Source organism: Opisthorchis viverrini (genome assembly GCF_000715545.1).
Source record: "Opisthorchis viverrini unplaced genomic scaffold opera_v5_9, whole genome shotgun sequence".
Taxonomy (NCBI): Eukaryota; Metazoa; Platyhelminthes; class Trematoda; order Opisthorchiida; family Opisthorchiidae; genus Opisthorchis; species Opisthorchis viverrini.
The window spans coordinates 3305085-3322638 of record NW_008751665.1 but is presented as its reverse complement, the minus strand read 5'-3'; the positions used below and the strand labels follow the sequence as shown (position 1 = coordinate 3322638).

The window sequence follows — 17554 nt, the reverse complement described above, 5'->3', positions numbered from 1 at the left end:
AACTACTGGTGTGTCGTTTAAATCTTTGACAAAACTACATGCGGTTAGATTTTGTTCACCTGTCCAGATGCATGCAAGGCTACTGATTTCTTGTCTGTATTGCATTTCAAATCCGAATGCAGACAACGGGATGCACCGTGCAAAGAGCTGAATGAGAGCCAAACACGACTCAAGCATTTTATATGAAAATACAGCCCTCATTTCTCGAAAGATGAATCCAAAGTTAGACTCGGAAGACTGCATAACGTCCTTTTAGGCATATTTTGATGTTTATCCATGTCTACCAGAGAAACTAGACTGGCGAGAGGCCGAAACTACAAAGATCATTCGGTAATTTGAATACTATTGATGGTATGGAATGATACTCCAAGTAACCCAAATGATTTGGCCAGAATCATCTCGGCTTTAGGTTTGTACTCCTTGAGCTCATTTCACGCGTATGCATTGTCCTGCCGGTAGAATCGCGATTTTACTGGGAAATGAAAGCGTGAGTGAGTGGTTCGATGCCTCGGGTTCCTAGCCTGCCGGTCGTCTTGAGCGAAATTCCGCGGTACTCTCCTTTACTGCATACATAATGTAATGAACGGGGTTGGTTGCACACAGAAACCTGAACCGGCAGGTACTTCCCTCTCAACATAAGCAGATTTACAAAGTTCACTGATCTCTACTGATCTCGTGATGCATAGGACTAACTACGATAGTAAACGGAGTCACCCATTCACCCATCACTGTTTGAAGATCCTACAAAAATGTAAAATCAAATGAATACTTGCCGCAGAAAAATGCTCGCTGGAGCACAATTTTCTCTCAGTACCACAAAGGACAACCTGCATGTTTCTGGGACGTTTTTAGACTGTACAATTCATCGCTAATATACAACAGAAAATATTCTATTTTTAAGCATATGCCTCCAGATAATTTTCAACCACTTATGCTTAAACCTCTAGACGTATCAGTGGGCTTGACCAACGTCATTTCGATTTGGAAGGGGGATTCGAGTTGACGTCAAGAGTTACTTGACGCTACTAGCAACAAAATGTGATTTACAACCACAAGCGATTTTGGTTCCCACGATTGAAAAATTGACTGGCCTGGTCTTATCCTCCCGGCAGTCAGAATATGTCAGTATGCTGGGACATCGGCAGATGACAGGTGCATCAGAACTTGTCCAGGTTTTCCAAATAGATACAGAAGACTGTTCATAAATTTTATCATACAGACTTTTCCGAAGCTTTGCCTTTTTGCGGTTTAACGTTGCACCAGATTTGACCGGGAACCAGAGGGCTCAGAAGCAGAACGTTGAACACTTGTGGTAGCTTTCAGCAATCTGTCAAATGGACAAATGCTTAAGAGTTATTGTTCTCTTTGGATGCATATATTCAATGTCTTACTCAATACCTCAAAGAAAATCAGTTCATTCTCGGGGCACGGAAGCAGTCAAATGATTATAAAATGCGGGGACCTACTGTAGAGCTGTTTTATCCTTGTATTCTCAAGAATCACCGGGTAGATCTAAACGAGCAGCACCATACGATGGTTACGAGCGGCCGATGATAAACCTCACAGGATGAGCTTGCATTTTTTATCACAAATTATGATTGTTTTTAGACAACATCGTCGCGCCTCAGTTTAGGATCATAAAATTTGAAAAACAAATGCTCTTGGGTGGATTTAGTTGGGAGCTAAATGCATGTGGCCTACTTATGTCAACTGCAATCGTTCATTGCGAGACTGTTTAGGTGAAACGAGAATAAACGTTCGGCCGTGTACAAGCGAACCATGCGCGTCCTTACCAGATCGTGCCTCATCAGTTGTATGTCACGGAAGTCGGTCAACATTCTGCACTCCTATTTTATAACTTACTAGACCGATCGAATCCATCTGAATTGCTGTTTTTTGATCGTTGACGTAAGGCCTTCGACCACCGAGGGCGAAATCGGAAAATGAACTCACGTATTCAAGCCATAATCGGAAAGAACCATACAGAGGGGTAATCTAATACAACTATTTTCAAATTCTTTTGGCGCACAAAGGCCATCTAATGATTCGGTCGTCACAGCATTCGAGATTCCACATTATGATTTTTCTTGGCATATCCTGTGTTCATTAACTTGCTGAAAAGTTTTTACCAACCTATAATTAGCGTTATGGGTTTCATCCCAAGAGGCGGGAGCTATTTTGAGGGCCGTGATAGGCTAAGATGGTGGGTGTTTTTAACTAACCAAATTTTTTCTTACAAATTTAGGAATATTAGCCGGCCTAAGCAAGTAAGGTTGGAGTAAAAAAAGTTTTTATTTCTGATTGTCTTGAAGGCAATATTTGAGAGAGTGCTTTGTAAACATGATCAAAACTCTTCGTCTAGATTTCACCTGTGCTTAGACATTCCTTAAAATTTTAGAAGATTGCTCGCCTCCCCATGACTGGAAACGATCAAAGTTGAGTTTAAGAAAATGAGTTGGCCATCCTAGAGAACAAAGATGACTTGATTGTGTCCTTGGGTTTGTTGGCTAGACTATGTGCATAGATGATGAAGTGAACGCTCATTGAAACTACTGGAGTTGATTTTCCGGTGGGTTTATTTACGCTTTCATTGTATATTTTTTACCCAGCGACGTCATGTAACTTTTGTACCTGCGACAATTTAGGGCACCCAAAACGTCGTTCTGTTTTACTGTCGTCATGTCAACAGCACATTCAGTTGTCTGAACCATCCAGGTTATGACTTTTATAATCAAAACATATAACTTTCTTGTTCCAAATGTCTTCGAATGCAACGATTTACTGCCTTATTTATTGAGTAAGACAGGCGTTAAAAGGGTAGGCGTGTTGTTCTATCTGGGGGGGAGTATAACTAAAGCTAATTATTAGCGGACGGCCGATGCAAATTCGACGCACTTATCTTACTGGAGGCGACGCTTAGCATTCTGTATCCTCTTCTTAAGCTGTTTCATCAAAATTCCGTGGGAGAATTTCTAGCATTATTTCGAAGGGGCCGGTAGTCAGGGTGTTGAAAACGGTTTTCCATTCTGTTAATCTTAACTATTTGAGACGTCAGTCAAATCCATTTATTGGTTCAGTATTGTTTCACATTGTTTTACCAGTTTTGTTGGTAATGATTCATGATTTCAGGACTCACGTGAATCTCCTGTAAGCTAATCAGGAAAGCAAAAACTGTCGATAAATATCGCTTCCAATCGATGAAACAAACTTGATCGGAAAAGTAGTAGTAGTGAAAAGTAGTATTTAAAACAGATTCATATTGGAGAATCATCTTCGGGAAACCAATATTCCCGGAATAATTAAGTGATCTAGATTGTTTGTAATAGCGCCCAAAAGTAATGGTTTTGAATTTTTTTACACTTCGATTGAACATTTCATGTGCACATAGTGATCATCACTGCTTAAAAGGAATGACTTTAGCCTAACAAGCTCAAAATATCGAGCAGGTAGCTTAAATAAGTTATTTACGAAATAATATTGTAGATACCACTGGGCTGAAGCAGGTAGCTTAAATAAGTTATTTACGGAATAATATTGTAGATACCACAAAACTGGGTTGAATTATATAAAACCATCCAGAATCCTTCAGTCCTGCTGTTTCTGTCAAGTAATCTGGTGTTGACGACATCCTCAAATGTTGGATTTTTGGATAAATCTCAAATGTTTTCCTTCTAGCGCACCTTTATTTTTGTTCCAGTTAGAACCCAATTCATCACCATGCGCCCTATTCCACGGAGGACACAGGGGAGACCTTGCACCAATGTCATCCGCTTCCATGGAATGCGTCGAGTAGTATGTTACTCCGCTCCCTATAAACTCTGCGGAGGCTTAAACACATATTTGAATTGTAGTCAACTGACCAACTGTGTGGTTAATTCATGGAGGTTCTCTCAAAATTCTGACGTCACGTGCGTCTTAAAAGCCAAAACGATAAACCCAATTAGGTTGTGTGACTAGCTATACACCTTTAATATCACCGATTATGTGTAACGAAATCCAGAATCCTACGTATTATGAGGTTTTTCCCATAGGTTTGCCGCCAAATATTTAGTGTGAAAGATTTCTCTGATGTGTAAAAGCGACAAAATGTCACGTTTGTGTCCCGTTTGTGATAGTGAGAAGTTAAACTGTGACAATTCAAAATGACATTTAAAACCATTTGGCATTCTGCAAAATCATGTCTTCAAGTTGGCTGATTTTCGAAAATTCACAACGGAAGACTTATTTCGTGTAACCCTCATTTTTTGTGCTTTTTGCAAACCAAGAAATTCACTTCTTAATAAAGCATACTTTCTTGTAAAATCAGTTCAGTAGACCACAACTGAATGGGAACAAAAGTTCATTTTTTTGAGAGGTTGACGGCATAAGCCTCAGGTGATGTTTCGGTCTCCCATTGCGATCCGCTCTCCAGTGTGTGAACACCTAATTTTGCTTACATGCTGGAAGGACGCGCACTTGAAGCATCACAAAATAATTTAAAACGCAGTATGACGTGAAGAGATTTGATCATATTCAGTAGAGGTTCCATCCTGTCAGTGAAGCTGATCTACGCTAAAATGCCAAGAAAATTGTACAACTGCTTCATCTTTGTTCAGGACCATCAGAAGCGCGCCAACCATCTTTCAGTAACGGCAAACCGCGCCAGTCGCTCACGTGTTGACTGACCCCTCGAGTGGCGAATTCTCAAAAGAAAAACTCCGTGACCTTCAAACATCTGTGGCGTGTGACGTCAACTGGATGTCGATCAGGTGGCAGTTGATCGGTTGGTTCAGGCTGGAAATTCGCTTTCAGACGTCTAATCACCAAATGAATGAACATCATCAGTTTCGTGGTTGTTTGTCTAATTTCAGTTTTCCGTCGTGATTTTTGTACCTTCATAATGAGTTTCTTATGCTTGAGTGTGAAATCCATTCCATTTTTTGGGTCAATCTCGAAATTGTTGCTTTGTGGTATGTCTTTCTTGCGTTTGACTGATCCGTCTACCTACCACTTGTTTACCCCTTTTTTCGTCTGGATTGGCCAACTTGTGTTTCGTTTTGGCTCGCTTTCTTGTTGTTTTGATGGCCATTTGTCCACCCTCCGTCCGCAATACGTTCCGTTATTCGTCATCACCAGTGGGCCTACAAATTATGAATTGCTTTCTTCCTTTTGACCTACTGGCTTGCGCACGTTTTCTGTTGTGACTTTCCGCTCGTCAGCCCGTTTGCTTCTTTGGCCTGATAGTTCTTGTTATTCTCGTTCTAGAGAGACATTTTTGGTCCTCGTATGGCGCTGTATTTATTACACCTTCAACAAGTGCCAGGCAAATTTGATCTCACCTTGCTCGTTTATTGCTTTATTGTTGGAGCGCCGGACCATCCTAGATTCGCAACCTTTGTTACTTTTTGCTTGGTCACACAGGTGGCATCGTATGTGCGTTGAATTTGCGTCCATACTAGTTTCCACTTTGAGAGACGTTTGAGAATTGATCGCGTCTCCTGGGAGCAGATTAGTGTTTATTGTTCCTTTTCAACTGTCCGTCCCACGCAGTGTTTGACGCAGTCTTTGCGCCGCAATGATCACTGCAGGTATGTCATCTTGGTTTTCATAGCATCCACCGCTCTTTGTTCACAGGTGTGTTGTATCATGCTGTCATAGTACTCTTGTATTTCTTCCGGTGATGTTCTTTTGCATAGAGGTGTTATTCTTTAGTCTTCTCTTTGGATCGTCGAGTCGGTTAAAATGCACCTTTTCGGCAATCTTTGAAGCAAACTACCCGGGTTATCGTTTGGTGGAGGACCAAACCATGTGGACCCATTCAACACACGAACTCTCATGCCTGACCAAGGTGCTCACACATCAACCTGACAAACATGACCTTGTGGGACCCTGGTGAAATTCTCCATTCCCTGATGAGTGTTCGCAAGAGACTATCATCTTGAGGATGACAATAGTGCTCACTGTATCGTTAATGGGGGAGCTCCGGGTTATTATTTATTATTCTNGTGTTCGAATGGTGTGTCAGGGGGCGGATCTAAGTAGCACTGTCACAGTGCTAACCTAGGTGAGGTGTTGAAGGAATTGATGTGCGATGCGCGTACCTCGATGGTAAACAGGCGTTCAAAGCAATTGTCCATTTTTGAATATTGTTAATGCCAGCCGATGGCTTGCGACGAGGCTTTGCACATTAGCCAGCTATACTGATTCCCTCGAGTTTACATGTTGTCACTGTTGTCGTGTTAACTTAATAATCACAGGTACAAATAGGTATGAACCTAGGGGATATAACCTAGATTTCAGCCCGCTGTCCACTCAGTCAGACACTCAACTAACTAGACAGTTTTATCTGAGTAGTCAGCGAAAACGAAGCTTAGTTAGTTAGTTAGTTAGTTAGTTAGTTAGTTAGTTAGTTAGTTAGTTAGTTAGTTAGTTAGTTAGTTAGTTAGTTAGTTAGTTAGTTAGTTAGTTAGTTAGTTAGTTAGTTAGTTAGTTAGTTAGTTAGTTAGTTAGTTAGTTAGTTAGTTAGTTAGTTAGTTAGTTAGTTAGTTAGTTAGTTAGTTAGTTAGTTAGTTAGTTAGTTAGTTAGTTAGTTAGTTAGTTAGTTAGTTAGTTAGTTAGTTAGTTAGTTAGTTAGTTAGTTAGTTAGTTAGTTAGTTAGTTAGTTAGTTAGTTAGTTAGTTAGTTAGTTAGTTAGTTAGTTAGTTAGTTAGTTAGTTAGTTAGTTAGTTAGTTAGTTAGTTAGTTAGTTAGTTAGTTAGTTAGTTAGTTAGTTAGTTAGTTAGTTAGTTAGTTAGTTAGTTAGTTAGTTAGTTAGTTAGTTAGTTAGTTAGTTAGTTAGTTAGTTAGTTAGTTAGTTAGTTAGTTAGTTAGTTAGTTAGTTAGTTAGTTAGTTAGTTAGTTAGTTAGTTAGTTAGTTAGTTAGTTAGTTAGTTAGTTAGTTAGTTAGTTAGTTAGTTAGTTAGTTAGTTAGTTAGTTAGTTAGTTAGTTAGTTAGTTAGTTAGTTAGTTAGTTAGTTAGTTAGTTAGTTAGTTAGTTAGTTAGTTAGTTAGTTAGTTAGTTAGTTAGTTAGTTAGTTAGTTAGTTAGTTAGTTAGTTAGTTAGTTAGTTAGTTAGTTAGTTAGTTAGTTAGTTAGTTAGTTAGTTAGTTAGTTAGTTAGTTAGTTAGTTAGTTAGTTAGTTAGTTAGTTAGTTAGTTAGTTAGTTAGTTAGTTAGTTAGTTAGTTAGTTAGTTAGTTAGTTAGTTAGTTAGTTAGTTAGTTAGTTAGTTAGTTAGTTAGTTAGTTAGTTAGTTAGTTAGTTAGTTAGTTAGTTAGTTAGTTAGTTAGTTAGTTAGTTAGTTAGTTAGTTAGTTAGTTAGTTAGTTAGTTAGTTAGTTAGTTAGTTAGTTAGTTAGTTAGTTAGTTAGTTAGTTAGTTAGTTAGTTAGTTAGTTAGTTAGTTAGTTAGTTAGTTAGTTAGTTAGTTAGTTAGTTAGTTAGTTAGTTAGTTAGTTAGTTAGTTAGTTAGTTAGTTAGTTAGTTAGTTAGTTAGTTAGTTAGTTAGTTAGTTAGTTAGTTAGTTAGTTAGTAGTTGGAACGCTGAAACCCTCCTCGTGGTGCCGACTGGTGGTGCCACTCACTCGACAAGCCAAAGTCAACTGATGATTCTGTTGTTGCGAGATAATTAACACAGAAATCAGAGCGCTTGGAGCTATTGACTGGAGACATAGTTAAACCGTTCGTCCACCATTCTTCTTTCCACACTCCACAGAATAAATAAGTTGGTGCATAAAATCAACGGTTGAAACTTCAGATGAAAAACTGTCGTTGATAGCAACTAAAAATTAGGATGAGAAGCAAAATAATCCGAAAAGTTTGAAAAATACCCCTACCGAGCCAAGGCTAGAGAGAAATTTCATGATAACTAACGAGCTATTTTTCTACTCAAGCACAAAGTTTCGACCATAAGACAGGCCGAGTTCTGTTGAGGCCATACCAAAAATGTACCAATGGATATGGACGAAACGTCTTCTCTTGATAAACTTACGTAGTGTGGAGTGCCAAATCATCCGGGGTTTGTATAAGTAATAAGTGATAAGAAATAAGGTAGCAGTATAAGTGCTTAAAAAGACTAAACAATTGCTCACTTGGCTGAAGGAAATTGTTTTGTGCTGCCCAAAAGTTTTCTGTTGTAATGATACCTGCCATTAAAGATAGTGGACCGTGTGCGATCACCTTTCTTTGCGAGAGTAAACGATATGTGTTGAGTTGATTTTGGGAACCTTCGCCTCAGATTGGGCAACCTGCTATTTGTTTGGGCTATGGAATCTGTGCAACTCAAGAGGAAATATATTATGCAAATATTTCTCCACCACTCAGTTCTTTAAAGAAAGTTTTTCTTCTTGTTTCAATAACTAAATAAGCTTGGTTAAATGAGTTTGTGCTTACAATTGTCAATTGACTGTTTTCAAATTTGAAAAGGGGGGCCCGTTTAGTCTGAGGTCTCGTGTTGTAAACGAACTACAAGTGTAACGGTGGATACTACTGATGGGCATGCGAGTAGCATGAGGTTTTCCTGTAAATCCACATTGATCTGATGGAAGGTGGGATTTTTTTACGAAATTTGCGGAAATTATTTGCAGCATTCGTTTAAAATTACGTGATATTAAGTGAACATCCAGGGAATTCTAAGAAGACGGATACTTGGTTTTTATAGAGCAGTGTGAATATGAAAGTTTTGCTTTCCCGTCCTATAGTATGTAATTGTTCATTTGGTGTTCTCTAGTAAACAACTCCACGGCGAAGGGCTTGCCTCCTTTCACAAGTGTGTCTGTTACTCATTTGATTTACACATTATTGGGCTCTTCTCCGTTTTTTCGGAAATCACTTCTTATTACAGTCCGCCTCAAAAAAGCGAGTTGTCATTTGTGTACATTTATTTACTCGAGGTTGTATTTTGAGATCCGTCCAACGTGATGTGGCTACTGTACTGTCAGAGAATGGTTTTTTCAGTTGGTCGTGCTGAACATCTAATCATTTGACATTTTTACAAAACCACAAAACTTGGAAGTTGGTAGATTAGTTGAATTTGCGTTTCGTCGCCAGACAATCTAACTTGGATTAGTGCACGTAAGTACGTCTTCGGTCTGTTTGGAATCTTGCTTTGACAGGCTGGTGACCTATTCAGTCATACGACAACTATAAAATAGTCAGATGCTTTTCTGAAGTAACATATTACTTGTAAGTTTGTTGAAACGTTTTCAGCAACTTTACAAGTAGTGTGATTGTTAAGAAAATATATTTTGACGTTTTGGCTATCATACAGAATGAAATCTAAAGTGGTCTATGTGCCATTCAACTTGATTCGTAAATAGTTGTATTTTGTGGTAAGGCATCGTTTGATTTGATTTCCTTCCTCGCGGAGAATCCAGTAATTTCCAAGCCATAGATTCTGGCTTGTTAATTAAAGGACCATAAATCCGACCAATTGGCGTTCATCTAATGGACCTATATAAAAACGAAGCCTATCATGTGGCGGAGGCTTTCGGATCTGGTACCAACCTAATACCAAATATTCTTTACATGTTCGGTGCGAAAACAACAGATCCACAGACCATCAAGTCTAAGGGCCAGTTGCAAGACATCAAATGGTAGATCTTATGTCCAGGCACTCTTGACCATTTTTCTTCACAGAACGCTACTCCATTCACAAATATGGGTGAGATAAAACCCCATCTGGTGTGCACTGTCTTCCAAATACATTTTTATCAAGCCAACTAGACGACCGACTTCAATCTGGTTGATAATCCAAAGTCGGTGAAACAAAATTTAGGTTGCCACTAGGCAAAAGAAATCACATATGTATGTAAAATCATATTCCAGAAATCCAGCGCTGTTTGGTTTGTTTTGTGATTTGATGGATTTCGCGTTTGTTCTCATTTATCGCGCGGGCCGAAATTTATATACGCGATCAAACTCAATGAATCTGTAGTGTAAACTTTGTTCCACAATGCAATAGTTGCACCTCCCCGTTCTCATACTCAATAATTTTGAAGCCGGGATCAACTAAGAGAATTGGTAACTACAATAGTCAGCTGAGATAAAATGAGCGTAAGCCTCCCCTAACCATTTAGTGGCAAGTGTGTGCAAGCCACCAGAAGGCTAACTGTTTAGCTTCCTTGTCAAAATTCACTGCGTTTTTGGTCACTGTCGGTGAACAGTTAAATGCCGAAAGATTTCAACACGCGTGGATGAGCGTTCTTATCTCCTCTCAAGAATTTTTGTAGAGATATTCTGACTTGGAATCAAACATGCGTTGGGCGTTGGCTAAAGTGTTGTGTACATTTTGTTCAACGGCACACCAAAAACAAGCAGATAACCAGAATGTTGTATTTCGCAAGTTATCACCACCCTGACACAACATGTCCTAGGCATATACTGGTTGAATGTTTTCGGAAACGCCAACATTTTCTGGCAAATAAAGAGCAAGTTTGTGATTTGAAGCGGATTATAACCAACTTTAAGGAAAGATAAACAACAGATGCATACCATAATCGGCTCGTTGTTTACGCATCCAACTTGTGCCTCCTTTCGAAACGAAAATAGATTGTTGTTTGTTTATGCCAGCGCTATCACGATTTACATCGATCCATCATCCTCAAACGGAATAAATAGTATCCTCGTGGAGTATGATTTGAAAATAGTGAGACAACTTACATTTCACAATGTTATTCTGTGAAGGACACACTCAGACAAGCGACCTAGGTATCGTCTGATTGTACGGTGTGTATTTTATTCCATTATTCATTACACTGACTGCTGCGGTGCAGGAAAACATGAAAGAAGCAGTGCGAAATCTTCACATAAGAAGGCGATTTCAGTCAGTTTTATGGTACTGCATGCTGCTCATCCGTTTTTGCAGATCTCCGGTTTTTCTGGCAACCTCATATTGAGATTTGCAAAACGTAACGTCGCTCACCTGAAACATTTTCATGTCCATTGCACCTTGAGATATCGGAACCGTAAATTTGATGGGTCATTCTTGATGGTTTATTGGGACTAGCGTTCTTTTCATAAAATTTCTTGGGTTTACTAAAAATGCCAAGTAAACTTGAACTTCAGACCACACGACAACACCACCTAAATTAAATTGTTACCATAAGTTGAGTGAAGGCACTGTTCACGTAAGATAACTGCAAGCTGTTGCTTAGACAAACGAGGAATGACGTTCAAAAATTAGATCATAGCAATGCTTTCCATTTAGTGACGTGTGGAGGCTAAAACGGACTGGATGGACATTCGTACAATGAAATGTAGGGATGTATACGTTTGGGGAAAATGTTAGGTTGACTCTCAGAATTTGATCACGAAAGATCCTGATTCCGAGTTTCAGGCACACTGTTTGAGTGCCAACGGGCCTGGTTTTCAAAGTAAAAACATGTTTTTGATAAGCTAAGACAATAGTGACAGAGCTCTGTTCACCCGGGATGGAGCATGAATATAAAAAACCCTAGGGTTTCATATAATCTGTTAGGATATGAGATTGACAACGATAGATGTACCAACATATAAATCAGGACAGAAGTGCTGGCAAAGTAGTATTTCATTATGGGATCTATTCCACAAGTATCTGCAGTCAAAGTGAGGTAGAGGTTGAGTATCCTAAAGGAAAGTTCAGGAAAGGTTAGGTCAAGCCTTACTGTATTCATTCAACAGAAGATCAACAGTGACATTCTTTGAAAGCCTCATGCGTTTGTAACGTAATGTAATATGCTTGAAGTCATTCAGGAAGTCCGGGTAATACAAAGAAACAACACGGTTTGGGTTGTGGGATGCATGCTGTGGTTGACCTTGGTGTGAGGATCATATCCTCTACGGGAGCCTCTGTTCGACTGTGGACTCTGATGAGGAATGTACTAGCGGTAGTTTCCACAGACGCCTACTTCCAAGTACTTTGCGGCGGTACGCATAGTAGGTCGTCACTTTCAAACACAATATGGAACAGATTACATCCCCTGGAACCATTCCACGGTTTTTTCGAGCTCTTTAGCTCACGTTTCTAGCCTCCAGAACGGATCACGTAATCTTCTTTAGACATATACTGGATTATGACGTCAGAACTTGACCTACTGCAAAAGCAGAATGTAAAAAAAGATTGTAATTTATATAGCCCTGGAACACAAAGATACCAGTGGGAAAAGAGCAAAGTTTGGACCGCTTAGTCTCAAACATTGTTCGGTTCCACCTTTTGCCAGAATTTTCAGCAGCACACCTCGACTGGTGGCGGCAAACACGTTTGTATAATCCAAAAACCAGAAACTCCAAAACGCATCATTTTGGCGAAGCAGAAAAGCAATGAGTGGACCAGGTGTACAAAGTACTCCAGAGCACAACTAAACTATCAATAGACGGACCTGGGTAAGCCCTCATCAAGGGACGTAAGTCGCATTTAGCTTGTGAGCACTTTTAGATAATAAAAGTGCGCATTTGAAAGCTGATGATTCTTATTTTGACGACGATGTTGCCTAGCGGGTAGATGTTCAGCCGGTGTCAGTGGACTTGTTGAGTGAAAGGAGGTATGCAAGTAAACTGCTTCGTGTGCTCGGCGAACTACACCGTTAAACTCATGATACGTATCAGATATAGTTGAAGACTTGGAAATGTACAAAGATCAGTAGATTGCGACGACTGTTCGAAAGTAAAAATATGCCTACTCTGCAAGGCGTTCCACGAGAATTTCCATCGCAAAGTAACGTTTTTCACCTAGGATTCATCTCGCCATCAATCCCTATTTGATCCATCCCGTCAGTTCTCTATGCCCTTCTTGACTTCAGATCTATTGACCTTTCTCCTTCTTTTGAAGGTAACTAAAGACCAGAGCAGGAAATCTGCCTGTTCCACAAAGCAGCAGAGAAAAACAGTGAGATGGCAGTTTCTATTTTACACCACGGTAGCCGTTTTTTGGATGGAACATGTCTTAAAATGCAAGAACATTCTCTCTGGTCAATTTATTCATGCCAGTACATGAAGAATTTTCGCTTATGAAAGAGCCATGATTATTTTTGAAGTTGTTCATATTCAGACTACTCTCATTTGGACAGTCGCCCTAATATTCTAGCGTAATTACTCTGGTGAGTGCACACCAAAGGAAGCATTGGACTCGAGTTTCGCTCTTATTAGAGCTCATCAGCAGTACATATCTAATGGCCGTGCCGGGGTTTCAACTCTGGACACCTGACACGCGAAGCGAACGTGTTACATTGCTCACCAGAAGAAGTACACCAGGGCAGGAGAACCTCTGTTTAAACGAGAGTGATTTGAGTATGAACAATACATATCTTGCAAACCCCACAACAGATATTTCTAAAATCTAACTCGGGTCAGTTTACGGTAGTCAGATGAACTCAGTTAGGCACTTGCGAACTTGGAACATCTGGCTGAAACAGGTAGTTTAACTTGGCAATGAACCTTGTATTAAAAAGTTTGGTATGTTACATTCGTATCGGTCCAAAAATGCTCTCAAACTGGTGAACAAGGGGTACAAAAAAAGTGATAGTTCATGGGAGATGATGCTGGGTGAAATCTGCGGATATAAGTAACAGAGGAAGAGAAAGATTTCGCAACTGAGGTTAACAGTTTGAAAATAAACAGCTGATTTCTATCGAGAAGGAAGAATTCGCTGAAAATGTAGAAAGTTTTGAGCTTAAATTACGCGAACAGAAACCCTGTTATACAAAAAACGGGATTGTCCCCTTCCAATCAGCCGTAATCATCTATGTACATGATTCAATAATCCTTCATTATTCTGCCAGGCTTCCCGGAGAGTAACAACCATATTATTTTGCTATTTAATACACCGAGGCAATTCACCCAACTTATCTGCTTTCCGGAGTAATGGACCAAGAAAATTGGTGATCGGCGATGAAATCTGCAAAGCACTGATGATTTTTCGCCTGATGGCTGCCGTTTATCCAACTTCAACCCATATTCGCGACGTCCACACGAATGACGCGCTTGCGACGAGCTTCCACTATGAACAAAGGAAAGTAGATGCTCATTCCAAGAGCAAACCCCTGTTTTCCTTGCCCACAAGATGAAAATAAGTATCGTGTAATCCTTCATAATTTTGTAAAATGAAGCCTCAGAAAGTTTGAAGACTCCACAGGTGAAAAGAGACATGAATATGTCGCGTGGCAAAACACGAAAAAATATGGAAATGCAGTGACGTAAGACGAAGCGAAAAACAAATGTACAAACGCTTGTATGTGAAGATAAATTCATCTTTTTGCAAAATCATACGGAAGTACATAGACACGGCAGAGGACGTTTTTTAAAGGACCACTGCACAAGTAGGAACGACCGAGTCTATCGGGAAATTTATTTTCATACGGGCCCAGATTGGTTTATGGACGGCGTAACACAAGGTCACGCGGCGCCATCTTTTCTCTAAACATCACAGGTGCCGAATTGGATACAACATGGCAGAGCAGTCTCCCGGCTTTAGGTAAAAGTTCTTTTTGAGGTACATTCCAGAGATAAAGTGAAGTAAAGCCATAAAACAGTCACTTCCCACGCACAACAGCCGCACCATTGATACCATTGATGCAGTATAACCGCGGGATCTAAGGAGGCTTTTAGAAAAACGTATGAAAAACCATTTGGTTATCAATAGGGTTTCCTCAATTAGAAGAAAAATGTAACCGAGAAGGCTTGACGATGCAGTGTAATTATAAGACAACTTGAAACTCAGGGTACTCGAGGCCCGTCAGCTAGGTTGCTGCATTTCAATACGTCATTTGGTGAATGCATGCTCTTCAGTTTCTGGGAGAAAGCTACTCAAAAGGTTGCTGAAAACTAGTTGAAAGCACACGACAAGCTTCAACCTTCCTGAGGCTAATTTGGCGGGTGTAGTCCTTGAGACCTCGTCAACTCCAGTTGAGAGAAGCTGTGAACTACGCTCATTCGCAAACTCATTTGGTTTTACTGAGAGGCTCAACCATGTCCAGCTGAATCTCTCAGTTACGATAATTCTCAACTGACTGTGCCGCACGCATACGGTACGACATTCAGTGTGTGGCAGCATACAGTTTTCTAAAGGAACACTACTCACAAGGTTGCTGAAAACTCATGGACAGCACACGTTGGGTTTCACCCTTCTTCGAGTTCACCACATAGGCGCAGTTTCTGGGTTTCTGTCGAACATACTTTCTACCTGAACCTCATATTCTCTTTCTAGTTCATTAACTGTAAGTTTGTCCCTCATTTTTCGAAACCGTGCTCTTGCACGGTTCAAATTTGTTAATCCAATTAGCCAGTTGAAAAAGAACATTGTTAATCGTCAAAATGGGCTGCGTTGAGCTTCCCAATATGGAACTTCGAGTCATGTGTGGGTATGATGGTCCAGAATAGGAAGAATAAGAACTAGGCTCGAAAGTACCATATAGACAACAGTGAGCATAATTATACAACAAATCTCGGTCGTACACGTTTGTGGCTTCAGAAGCACGCAACTCCGGTCTCCTGGTTCCGGTCCTCGATTTCCGTGGATCACACGGAAATCGAGACAGAACTAGTTAGAATAGGTTGAGCAGATGGGGCATGAAAGCGCATGGGTAAGTATGTCAGCTATACACATGTGCTAGGTTCTCAACAACGCGGTAGCGGGATCATTCGGCAATCACCGATGAATCCGTTCATGACAACACGATGAGGAAGAGTATTTAGAACAACCATCGGGAGGTGGTTCCCAATGGGATGGCGAAATATAGACAGGACTTCAAAAAGCGGCCGGCTGGGAAGCGGTTGTTAGTGTCCTTACAAACCACGAGTAAAAATACACTTGGGGCATTCAGCTGGGTTTTCACTTGTACGCGATCCCTTTATGAACACTTCTGCTCCTATGTAGGCGTTCTATCCAGTGAAGGTTGGTTACGGTATCGGAACGATCAAAAGCTACATTAGGTTTACACAAATGCACCCAATCTTTACTCTCAACTATATAGTGTGGCATAAAAAAGCAATGTTCGGTTTCAGGTCAAGGTGTTCTCTCGGTCTTCAGTGGCTGATGTCATGGTTATCAGTGTTTCAAATTTATGTGGAGATGCATGAAGTCCAGTGCACAAGTTTTAAATCCTGGTCATTGTCGGGATGTTATTTTTCCCCGTGAACATTTTCAGATTGGTCCTTGCTCTGCACTGTGAACTCAACGGCATGCTCACCTCACTTATCCGCGGTTCACATCCAAACACAGCCAAGGACATGCTGATTCGCTCTAATGAGAACAAGACGCAAGTTTGTGTGCCGCTGTGTGAATTCACCAGAACAGTTGCAACAGGACACGAAGAAGAGAGAGTGATGTGCACCTGAATTAGCCGGAGGTCATCGAGTCTAGATAAATGCTCCGCTGTCCCACTGGGTGATGCTGTTCAAGAGTTAAGGTGTCTGCGAAATATCCAGTAGCATGTCACAAGGTGAAAAAATTATTCATGGGATTCAACTATTTCCTTAAAACCTCCAACCATCTCACCAGCTGAAAGTCACTGGTCCAGACGTTCTATTTTTTGTGTTGATATATCCAAGACATTTACTAACACAGTTCAGGTCAACTAGGGGAAATGACTCAGTAGTTAGAGCACGAATTTAGTCTGTGGTTCGAACCCTTCCTCTGCCTCCCGACTTCCCCTGTCTAGGCTTGGGCAAACTGGCAGTATCCAAGCAGTCATACTTTCTGCAGGTAGGAAGGACGCTAGGCACCAAAAGGATGGTGCAGTTAAACGATTTTTTGAACTGGGTAGAGAGAAATGAGACATGTTGCAAACTTCTGTTTACTATGTCAGGGTATTTAGTAGATTTAGTAGTATTAGTAACAGTAGTAGTCGGCGAGCTGAACTACCTCCTCGTAGTGCCGACCGGGTAGCCTGGACGTCTGTCTAAGTGAGCTAAGAGTTCAGCAACTCCAGACAGGGCAAACCACCCCGTTTGGTTTCAATGTGCTGGTTACTTTCGACAACGTGTACTACGAATCATCTGGCGGCTCCGCACCAGTTCCAACCAGTACACAGGAGAGACTCGTTGGGTTCACGTGTGAGGAATGTGGCAAGTGCTGGCTTGGTAGCCCATCATCGAGTTCACGACAATGAAAGCGTTGGTACGAACACGGTCGCCCAATTGGCCTGCGCTGATTGTTCCCGCCTTTTTCCGGCGAACATTGGCCTGAGTCCACACCGCCGGCATCCACACCCCACCCAGCATAATGCAGATAAGCTTGGCTGAGTGAAGTATTCCGGTACCCACTGGTCCCAGCAAGAGTCACAATCGCTCTTACGCCTGGCTAACAATTTATATCCATCTTGTGGCACGCAAACCGAGCTGTTCACGAGATTGGAGCAGTATTTTCCTGGTCGATCGGCTATCAGCATCAAAACCAGGTTACGGGTGCTTAACTGGCAAGCACAACAGGACGAATCATCATCTGGTGAACCTGAACAAACTACCGGTCAGACGACGGCCTACTCATCAGAAACCTACGACTACAGCTTCTGGTTTAAACAAACCGTGGGTTGCACCGTGTCACTCTTGGAATCCCATGCTGACCGTTC

General features: G+C 40.8%; 1 protein-coding gene across 1 annotated transcript in view; it reads right to left on the bottom strand.

Annotated features, from left to right (window-relative positions):
• Nucleotides 1-654: 654 nt before the first annotated feature.
• The window catches only part of T265_00922 (hypothetical protein), a gene marked incomplete at both ends in the record, with an annotated part of 24500 nt that continues 7600 nt past the window's right edge, over nucleotides 655-17554 (bottom strand). Inside the window, one exon of the mRNA XM_009164817.1 lies at nucleotides 655-741. Within this exon, the coding sequence (XP_009163081.1) occupies nucleotides 655-741 (87 nt within the window). The remainder of the gene's footprint in view (nucleotides 742-17554) is intronic.